Source organism: Hippocampus bargibanti, linkage group LG09, assembly GCF_051943395.1.
Source record: "Hippocampus bargibanti isolate YZ-2025 linkage group LG09, ASM5194339v1, whole genome shotgun sequence".
NCBI classification, from domain to species: domain Eukaryota; kingdom Metazoa; phylum Chordata; class Actinopteri; order Syngnathiformes; family Syngnathidae; genus Hippocampus; species Hippocampus bargibanti.
This window is the reverse complement of record NC_142742.1, coordinates 9,934,095-9,945,586: the sequence shown is the minus strand read 5'-3', so window position 1 is coordinate 9,945,586 and position 11,492 is coordinate 9,934,095. Positions and strand designations below refer to the sequence as shown.

Genomic DNA, 11,492 nt, shown 5'->3' with positions numbered 1-11,492 from the left:
GCAATGTTTTTTTCTTTTCCACAAGGGGGCAGCATTTCCTTTTTTTCCCATGTTAGCGCTTTGTTCAAGCTTCACTGTTGTTAAATCGTTATATAAACCAATATGTATGTATTGCATTGCATTTTGGACAGCCACCCTCCTTTTAAGCTCATATAACTCCAGAACCACTTAATTTAGCAATTAACTGTTTCATCTGATGAAAGAAGAGAGTCTGAGGTTTCTAACGCTGTACTGAATATTTATGTAGTCCTAAAACTCAATATTCTCTGGGTCCTGGAATTCAAGTGACAATGACAAAAACCCTGGCACCGGAGTGGACAACATTTTTGCACGTCTGGCAGTGAATGAGTTAAATGTTGTTAGTGTTTATTAACGTCATTTTTCAATTACTTTTTAATTTTCTCTGCTTTGCGCTGCTGTGCGCTTTACTTGTATGTAGGTGAGTCTTTGCTCGTGTGAAACATGCTGAGTTGCCTTATGGATGACATTTACGATAAAAATCGATCTGCCTTTCCTTGCCTATCAGATCATAGAGGCACATACAGTACACGAATGAAGTCAAATCACAATGTCATGTTCTGGCCAACTGAATATGAACCAATTTTTTTAATGAGCGTTCTGCATTGACAGAGTAACAAAGATAAGGCCTTGATATAGTGATTGCATAGTTCTGGGATTTTATGAAAATCATCATTCATCGGCATCACATGGAAAATATGTGTTGGAAATGTTACATGTTTTTTACATGTTAGCGAAATTATTCGTTGATTGCATAAAAGAGAATTGATGACTACTTTCTAGCAATACATTGGAACGGTGTGCCTTCGCAAAACCACAAAGTCCATTAAAAAGTTGTGTAAACAATTCCACACATGCTAAAAATGTGCAAACAATAGCCAATTCATGTTTACAATTTCGTGGGGGAAAACATGGTCCTTCTCAGAATTTGCTCATGAAAAAAATATATATTACAAAAGTCAAAGAAAAGTCTTTTTCTTTTTCTATGACGCCGTATTTTATGACTTCCTGAAACATAATTCCTCAACTTCCTCAAATAAAATTGCAGCGACATTGTAATATTTGAGCATACACGGCCAGAAGTGACAAACACATTGTTACATCAAGCTGCTCGCTCTGAATGCTGCATTATTATTCTCCATACACTCCACTTGTCTGCAGTGCTGTATTTTCTCGCTGTCCTCAGTCTCCACTTGAGTAAAGTAGAAGTGTCAGTGTTACATCATGAGTGTACATGGTTAGGAATGACAAATAATCCGATTTTAGTTCCGTCGAAATGCAGATGTTTTACACTCCACATTTGTTTCCTTTCTGTCCTTAATCTCCTCATAACTGAAACTTTAGTGGCATTGCACCATTTGAGGAAACACGGATAAATATTACGCACATGAACATGAAAGTGTGCTATTGCTGTGTTTTAGCTATGCCAAAGTGTTCATATTCTATCGTCTCAGATTTGTTACAGTGCTGCCCGTATTCTCTTTTTGAATACATTGACAGCGGGATAAATGGAAATGAATAAAAAGCAGCGTACCCTGTCATGTGCCTCAGCTGTGGACGTTGCACCATGAGACTTCATAGTTTCCACTTGAGCTGTCGCACACATTTTTTCTGCCCATAATCTCATCACGGATAAAAATTTTCTCCCAAGAAGGATGGATCAAGAGACCCCATTACCATGTTTTACCAGGTGCCATAATGAAGTACAAAATCAATCACATAAATCGAGCCGAGCTGGCACTAGGCAGTAAAAAAGTGTCAGCTATACCAACCGCCAGCCCCCCGCTTACCACCGTCAGTTAATCATGCAGGACTCATAGGTTGGGACCATGTACTTGATATTAATGAAGGCGTCCTCTCCCCCATAACGTTCCAACACCTCCAGAGTCTCCTGAATGAGGTCCCCAACATTCTCTCTCTTTTGCTGGCTGTAGTCGATGCCGTCTCCAGTGTTGACTGCGGGACAAAAGAAAAATACACTTGACACTTACACTCCGATCTAACCTGCACACTGAACGTCCCAAATGTGGTCAAATTTAACACAAAAGACAAAAAGTGGATGCAGCGTCAAGAAACAAGTCGTTTTACCCGTAATAACAATATATCAGTCTTCCAAATGTGGACAAAGGTGTCAAGGTTATTGTTTGCCGTGGGCCACATTGTAGTTACTGTTTCCTGTCAGGCGCTATTATAAATTTGGGGAAACCATTAGAATGTTTCATCACCTCCAAATATTACAGAGCGCACAGGAAATTAATGAAGAACTATTTTTTTTAAATTTGAAGTCAAGAATGATTGGAATAGCTTTTATTAGTCTCGGAATGGAGAAATGTACATTTCACAGCAGCTAAGTTATGAAAGGAAGAGGAAAGTAAAGAAAGATGTAGAAAAACAAAATACAGGAGCTGCTGAAAGACAGCCACTCTTGTGGTGCCATCTTGAAGTCAAAACAAATCAAAAACAGAACTAAATAACAAAATAAGGTGACACAACACAAAGACACAGACCAACATTCAATCTTAAGCACTTTGTGCACCCTTTGTTATATAAAGCAGTTCGAGATGAAAGAGGAGAGGATCAAAGCGTCTTTGTCATCAGTGGATCAGGGACATCATGGTGAAATGTGCACGTCTGCTACAAGCTAAACGTAAAGGGTAGCATTTTCACAGCCCCGCTTTGTTCAGTGGAAAGGTTGGAGGTGTTGGACAGCCTCCGGCTGGATGGATGCATGGCTTGAGGAGCCCGCAATGAGAAGAAACGAGCGTTAGCGCAGAGCGCCGATGCGTATGTGGAACTGTCGCAGCTTGGAATTGAAGCGGATTTACATGAGACAGGAGATGTGAGACAATATTTTTGCATCAATGGATGCTACAGCTTTGTGTTTGCTTTCAATATTTAGCTTGTAGCAAACGTGCACATTTCATCATGACGTCCCTGATCCACTGGTGAAAAGGACACTTTGATCATCTCCTCTTTCCTCTCGAACTCCTTCATGCAAGAAAGAGGGTGCAGAAAGTGCTTAAGATTGAATGACTGTCTGTGTCTTTTGTGTTGTCACATTATTTGTTATTTAGTTTTATTGTTGTTTTGACCTCAAGATGGCCTCTTTTCCTTTCCTCTTACTTTCATCACTTTGCTGCTGTGAAATGTAAATTTCTCCACTATGAGACTAATAAAAGGCTAATTCAATAACACATGGTTAAACACATGGCTAATTCAATAACAAAGCATAATTGCTTGAACCGTTGTGGTTTTGGTAGGTACAGCGATTCCAACTTCAAAAGTGACCGTCTGGACTTTCGACTTACATTCTAGCTTCAAGTCTCACATTCTGTATTTCAACATTCAATTTTGCAGCCTTTTCGTTGGATAAAAGCTACGTCGCGGAGCTCCCGATGCTCTTCATTTGGACCAACTGTCGCATCAGTTTGACTTTGTCTGCCATGTGTTGTCTCAGGCTGTCTGTCACTGCTGGATCTCTGCGCCAAAGACTTTTCGTCGATTTTCTTCCGCAACAATGCTGTCGCATTCTTTGCACTTTTATTGCTTTGGCCTTCCCGCATTGTTTTGATGCTATTTCAGATTGCGTTAACTAGCAGGGTGCCTGCAGTTCAAAAACACGCACACACCACTGAGTCAAGATGTTGAGCGGTGACTCCACAATCATAGTGGTTAGCACACCGGCTTCACAGTGAAGAGGTCGCCGGTTCGCGTCTCGGTCCGCCTCCCTGTGTTGCGTTTGCATGTTCTCCCCGGACCCGCATGGGTTTTCTCCGGGTCCTCCGGTTTCCTCCCACACTCCAAAAACATGCATGGCAGGCAGATTGGCCACTCCAAATTGTCCCTCGGTGTGAGTGTGAGAGTGACTGTTGTACGTCTTTGTGTGCCCTGCGATTGGCTGGCAACCAATTCAGGGTGTCCCCCGCCTCGTGCCCGAAGACAGCTGAGATAGGCTCCAGCACCCACCGCGACCCTAATGAGGAATAAGCGGTACGGAAACTGGATGGATGGATGGAAGCCACAATGCTGTACAACAAAGAACATACTCGATTTTTGCTAGAAATATTTTGTAACTAAAAGTATTCATGTTTACATGTGAAATTTTGTTCATAAAATTGCGCAATGAAATATTACACACGTGTATGTTTTTTTTTGTCAGTCAGTAAGGAATAATTAAGCTGTTAGTAAAGTTACAGTGTCTCGCAGGTTGAAAGGTATGTCGTAGACTCGTCAGTATTTTTGTTTTGAGCACAATGGCATAAGAGCATGACATTTGACTATGCTGATAAGGGCACTGCGTGTGTGTGAAAGTGTGCGACTGAAAATGAGAAAATGGCGGTGAGTAGGCTTGGCTGGATACCTCCGGAATGTTTTCTCGATAACAAGTTCCCTCAGCACACTAGAACTCGGTTGTGTTTAACTACTGCGTGTGTACGTGTGTGTGTCCCAATGGAGGGGCCGCTTCCTCACTATGTTATGATTGGCTAGAAACAGTGTATCATGTTCCCCTACCCAGCCTACGAACACTACTGAGAAGACCGAGGCAAACTTTTGAGTTGAAGAGCGTCATTCGTTTTTTTTTTTTTTTTTTTTTTTCAAAATATGTGTGCTAATTCGCTTTAACAATATCACACGTTTCGTTTTGCGCGTCTGAGCATGAATGGGTGTTTGTTTCTATGTGCCATGCAATTGGCTGGTAACCGGTTCAGGGTGTCCCCCGACTCCTGCCCGAAGACCGATGGGGTAGGCACCAGCGACCGTTGTGAGAATAAAGTAGATCTGAAAATGGATGGATGGATGGATGGATGGATGGATGGAAAGGTGCTGAAAAGGACGCTTTGATCCTCTCATCTTTCATCTAGGTCTGCTTCATGTCACAAAGAGGGTACAGTAAGTGCTGAAGAATGAATGACTCTCTGTGTCTTTGTGTTGTCATATTACTTTGTTATTTAGTTTTTTGTTGTTGTTTTTTTTACTTCAAGATCGCGCCACGAGAGAGGCTGCCTTTCCAGCAGCTCCTGTATTTTTTTCTACTTCTTTCTTTCCCTTCCTCTTCCTTTCATAATTTTGCTGCTGTGAAATGTAAATTTCTCCACTGCGAGATGTATAAAGGTACATCCAATCCAAAACGAGCAAGTAATTGCATGAAATTGTTGGAATGAGCTAGCACTGGACATTCGGCAAGCCCCCTCGCTGCCTATTTTTAAAACCCAGCATGATTCCGACTTGATCTTAGTTTTACTCCCTGATCTTTGTGACTGCTTTATTTCCTATAGATGATAGTTGTCCATGTTAAGCGCTTTATTCCAGCTTCAGCTGTTGTTAAAGCGCTATATAAATCAACATGTGTTGTATTGATGAGAAGGTTTCTTCAGCCGTCATCTGTACAAAAGTGAAGGTTTCGGACGTTTCGCCTCCTATCCAAGAGGCTTCATCAGCGAACTAAAGTCTGACTGGTCGTATTGGCCCCATTTATATATCCCTAATGTCCAGACATGGTGGCGCCGGACACAGCTATGATAGGTCCCTACTCTCAGGTTGGGAGGGGCGGGGGACCCCTCCCTGTGGCCCCACTGATTGTTCCTACATTCCTGACTAACGATTGGCCTATTACCCCCACTGCCCCCGGTATCACCTCATCAGCATAACGACCCTCATCAGCATTGCGAAAGTTGCCTAACCTGTTTTGCCTAAGCAGGCTATTGTATGAACGATCCAAATTGAACCTCACCCCACCAGACCGATTTAACGAAGGATTTTGTTGTTTTATAAGAATCGCTTCTTTTACGCCCCTTTCAAACCATCTATGTTCTTTCGCTAAGATTTTAACCTCATTGTCCTCAAATGAGTGGTTGCTAGCTTTTAGGTGCAAATGTACTGCCGATTGAGGCCCACTAGTATTATCCCTGCGATGTTGATAAAGTCTTTTTTTGAGAATTTGTTGAGTCTCCCCAATGTACTGCTCTTTACAATTTTCATTCTTACAATGTATGGAATAAACTACATTACTTTGTTTTTCATTTGGTAGCCTATCTTTTGGATGCACTAATTTTTGCCTTAACGTGTTTATCGGTTTGAAATAAGTAGGAATTTTATGTTGCCAAAGGACTCTTTGTAATTTTTCAGAAACTCCTGCAATGTACGGTACTGCTACTCCTCTCCTTTTTGAATCTTGAGAATTATTGGTTTCGTTCGCTATTCTTTCTTTCTGACATTTGTTGAATGACCACTGAGGGTACCCACAGTTAGTGAGTGCTCTCCTGATATGTTTTGACTCCTTTTCTCTACCTTCAGTGCTCGTTGGTATTAGTTTAGCCCTATGCTGGAGGGTTCTGATAACTCCTAGTTTATGTTGTAAAGGGTGGTTAGAGTCAAAAAGTAAGTATTGGTCAGTGTGCGTAGCCTTCCTGAAGACTTCTGTTTTTAGCGCTCTGTCCTCTTTTATAATTACTTTACAATCCAAGAAGGCTAGTTGGTTCTCTTGAATGTCCTCACGAGTAAATTTAATGTTGAAGTCTACAGAGTTGAGGTGATCTGTGAAGGATTGAATTTCTTGTTTCTTAATTATGACAAAAGTATCGTCCACATATCTAAACCAGTGTCTAGGTTTTGTCCCTGGGAAGGATGTGAGGGCCTGTTTCTCCATCTCTTCCATGTAAAGATTAGCCACTATGGGTGAAACTGGTGAGCCCATAGCACAACCATGAATTTGTTTGTCTGTGTAAGCTCTCAGTCGTACAGGAGTGGTCCATCGATGAGAAGGTTTCTTCAGCCGTCATCTGTACAAAGTGAAGGTTTTCGGACGTCCGAAACCTTCACTTTGTACAGATGACGGCTGAAGAAACCTTCTCATCCATGAATTTGTTTATAAAATTTTTCCCGAAATTGAAAATACATAGTATTAAGGCAGATTTCTAATAATTGGCAGATGTGATCCGGTTTAAGTTTGGTTCTTTCATGCAGAGAAAAATCCGCCAGCAGCCTCGTCCTCACCACTGAGACTGCTGCTGGGGTTCTTAGCGAAAGAACATAGATGGTTTGAAAGGGGCGTAAAAGAAGCGATTCTTATAAAACAACAAAATCCTTCGTTAAATCGGTCTGGTGGGGTGAGGTTCAATTTGGATCGTTCATACAATAGCCTGCTTAGGCAAAACAGGTTAGGCAACTTTCGCAATGCTGATGAGGGTCGTTATGCTGATGAGGTGATACCGGGGGCAGTGGGGGTAATAGGCCAATCGTTAGTCAGGAATGTAGGAACAATCAGTGGGGCCACAGGGAGGGGTCCCCCGCCCCTCCCAACCTGAGAGTAGGGACCTATCATAGCTGTGTCCGGCGCCACCATGTCTGGACATTAGGGATATATAAATGGGGCCGATACGACCAGTCAGACTTTAGTTCGCTGACGAAGCCTCTTGGATAGGAGGCAAAACGTCCGAAACCTTCACTTTTGTACAGATGACGGCTGAAGAAACCTTCTCATCGATGGACCACTCCTGTACGACTGAGAGCTTACACAGACGCATGTGTTGTATTGTTGATATGACTAAAATGTCTCTCCTTTATTATTTGCAGTAATTCAAGTAAGCCACCCTACTCCCAAAAATATCTGAATTATTGCAAAATAGAAACATACTTAAATCTGCCTCAGTTGCATAGTCTAGCGTGTTGCTAGTGTCCACACGGCTAAAGGCCACGAACTGCTGTGTCCTTCATACGAATTAAACTTCTCTGCCGTAGACTCCCAGCTGGCACCAAAGTGCCAGTGCATCTGAGGCCCGTTCACACAGTCGTGCTGGAAAATAGGGGTTTGCTTTTAATAAGGTAACATAGTCCCCAAAATAAATAAATAAATAAATAAATAAATAAATAAATAAATACATACATACATATCCAATCCAATAGATTAATGTATAAACAAACGCACAAATACATATATATTAAACCTTGAATAGATGGATGTATAAATAAAAAATAAACAAATAAATGAATAAGTAAACAAGTAAATAAGTAATTATGTAAATACGTAAATAAGTACATTAATAAGTAAATAGAGTAGATAAGTAAATAAGTAAATATATATAAATAAATAAATAAATAAATAAATAAATACATACATACATACATACATACATACATAAAATCAGTTGGTAATTGGTGAGTAAAAAATCAATTGGTGAGTAAATCATGTTGAACCGAAACTAACTGTAACAATTACAATACGTATTGCATCATCATTTATCTTTCACAGGCCTTTCCTGTACTGACCCATATTTTCTGGTATATAAGGTGCACCGGAGTATAAGTCGCACCCCCAATGGTGTATTTTCAAACTTGTTTCATATTTAATGCGCACCGGACTATGAGGCGCACCTTCAATGACTGAAAAAATGTTTTCCAAATATAATATAGAAATATATCAAAGTTTTCCAAATATAAGGCACACCATGTTATAAGGTGCTACAGTAGTCGGTGGCTGCTACCAGTAGTTGTGAGACCTGTTGTGGCTCAATATTCCTTCACAAATAAGGCGCACCTGCGTATAAGGCGGAGGGTCTTCTTTGGGAGAAAATCAAGACTTTTGGATGCACCTTATACACCGGAAAATATGGTAATTCACAATGACAAAGTGACAAGACAGTCATTGCATCATACCCACTCGTTCTGTCGCGTTGGAGTTCTTTTTAAAATGAGCCGTCCTTGAATCATCCCCACCCCTCCCCCACACCCACCTTGCACCGAAGTACACATTGAATCATCCTTTATTGGACAGATGCACATCCTTAGTAATTCACTTACTTTTGCCGGATCCTGTATCTTTTTGGCAATGTCATCTGTACGTGAGCCGTCTTTATTCACTGAGTTTTGTAAACCGATACTTGCATTTTTTTGCTGTTAGAGCAGCGTGTTTGAGAAGGGAAGGGAAATGGAGAGGATGCTTGTGAAACTTGCTCTCAAAACCTCCTTCAACTAAATAACATCTTGTGCTCCCACTTGTGGCATTCTTGTCACCATCCTCATTTTTTTCCAACCCTCTACTTGTATGCTCTTCTTCTTCAATGACTATAGAACGGAAAGACGGGGCGGGGTAGGTGCGGGAGGGTGGGAGGTGGCGGGGCTTGAGTTTTTTTTTTTTTTTGCAATTGAGGCGAAATAATCTAAATCTATAAGCAAAATATCCAAAATCTCAAACCATGTGACGCAAGGAAAGAAAATTGACTTGAAAGGAGTCCCATGAGGAGGAGGAAGCAGTGGATACAGATGAGGAAGAAGGACCCTCTGCTCAGTCACGATGGCGGCATGAGGGCACTCGTTTTGTTTTTCGCCTTTGGCGATAATCACTGGGATTCGTGTGACTTTTAGCGTGTCGATGGGAAGGAAAGTCCCGTGTGACATTTGGCTGTTAATTCCACTCTGCCGATGTGATGCATCAAAACAAAGGTCTTTAGAAATGAAAAAAAAAAAAAAATCTTTGAGGGTATGCCTTATACTCCGGTATATATATATATATATATATATATATATATATATATATATATATATATATATATATATATATATATATATATATATATATATATATATATAATGTGAATTTGTTCGTAAGCTTTAGTGCTATATTTTGTATAGAATATATGTTTCAGCCTTATCTATGTATGTTTAAGGCTTGTATAAATGTCAGAGATATGACAGTCAGACACTGTGGACAGAGACTCGGAACCAGAAAGCTTGACCCTACTGCCGGCAGAAAACGCAGTCATCTATGATATACGTCTGAATTCTGCGCGCCTCTGCCAAGCTATTTATTGAGAATACATGTTAATTAAAGTGATACAATAGTAAAACATAGTTTTCTTGATTATATTACCACGCCTCTGGACGTTCGGAGCACCAACAGCTATAAGCAATAATCATTGTGTTTCCCATGAACTGATAAGTTTGTAACCTGGCTAATGACCTCTTCGTGTGATAAGGAGTTTGAAGTCCTAAATTACCCTTGTGATAAGGATTTCCCCAAGTCCTAAATTACTCCTGTGAAGCTGACCGTTTAACTTGCTGTGTCCGTTGACCTGATTGACCACAGGTTGCCGTGCTTCAATTGTGTATTGAATCACACGTGTTGACTAAGCATACAACGGCATGAAACTTTTAAATAAGAGAACTTCTTATTCTCTAATCTCTATCAATAAGTAACCTGTATTGGTTTGGACTGAAAAATAATCCTTTAATAATATAAATGCTCTATAAAGATATGTACATGTACAAAAAAAATGGTCATATGTACCTTTGTTAGTAATTTGAATGTTCGCAAGTAGGGGAGCGTCTGTGAATATATATATATATATATATATATATATATATATATATATATATATATATATATATATATACAGTAAAGTCTCGTTATATCGATAGTCCCGGTTATATTGATACTATTTCTATGCACGCACGGAGAAAATTACATGCAAACAGGGTCGGATATATCGATAGTCCCGGTTATATCAACATTTTTTCGGACTCCCTTGAATATCGATATAACGAGACTTTACTGTATATATAATCCTTTAATAATATAAATGCTCTATAAAGATATGTACATGTACAAAAAAATGGTCATATGTACCTTTGTTAGTAATTTGACTGTTCGCAAGTGGGGGAGCGTCTGTGAATATATACCTGATTGACCACACACACACACACACACATATATATATATATATATATATATATATATATATATATATATATATATATATATATATATATATATATATATATATATATATATATATATATTCACAGACGCTCCCCTACTTGCGAACATTCAAATTACTAACAAAGGTACATATGACCATTTTTTTGTACATGTACATATCTCTATGCAGCATTTATATTATGATATATATATCAAACATACACACACAATTTGTTTATTTTTGGACCACTAGTTGTGCTTATGAAAAGATATGTTCCCCCTCTCCTTACACTATTGAAGTTTGCTTTGCTCTACCGCCTGTGATGAAGCCGAGTTTGTTAGTCATGTGCGTTTTTCTTCCAAAGCACTCAGGTGACACACACACCGCAGAGAATTTGGCGATTTTAGCTCCAAATTCCTGAGCCGATTCAACACAGTGTCAGCCAAGCGGGCCATTGTTTCTAATCAACTTATCCTCGACTGTGGAAGTTGTGGCTGAAAGCGGCTTAGGGCGGAGGCCTCCTCACACAATGGCGTCTTTGATGCAGATTGCAGAGAGCACGATACATTTTTGCTCGGGGTTCAGTCCTCGGAAGAGAGGAATGCAGATGGCGAGTGGACACACGAGTCGGGAGTCTTTTGAGCAGGAGGCGACTTTGGCCGTGGAACAGCACTTGTGTTGTTATCGCCAAAAGACACTGTGATAAGTCAGCGTGTCTGCACGATGCTCGAGTCATGCTGGTAACTCTGCATATCCACCATACTGCTTCATCCAATATGC

General features: G+C 40.2%; 1 protein-coding gene across 1 annotated transcript in view; it reads right to left on the bottom strand.

Annotated features, from left to right (window-relative positions):
* Positions 1 to 363: 363 nt before the first annotated feature.
* Positions 364 to 11,492, bottom strand: part of pacrg (PARK2 co-regulated) — a 193,517-nt gene continuing 182,388 nt past the window's right edge. Inside the window, exon 5 of the mRNA XM_089005133.1 lies at positions 364 to 1,974. Coding sequence (XP_088861259.1) covers positions 1,814 to 1,974 — 161 coding nt within the window. The 3' untranslated portion in view covers positions 364 to 1,813. The remainder of the gene's footprint in view (positions 1,975 to 11,492) is intronic.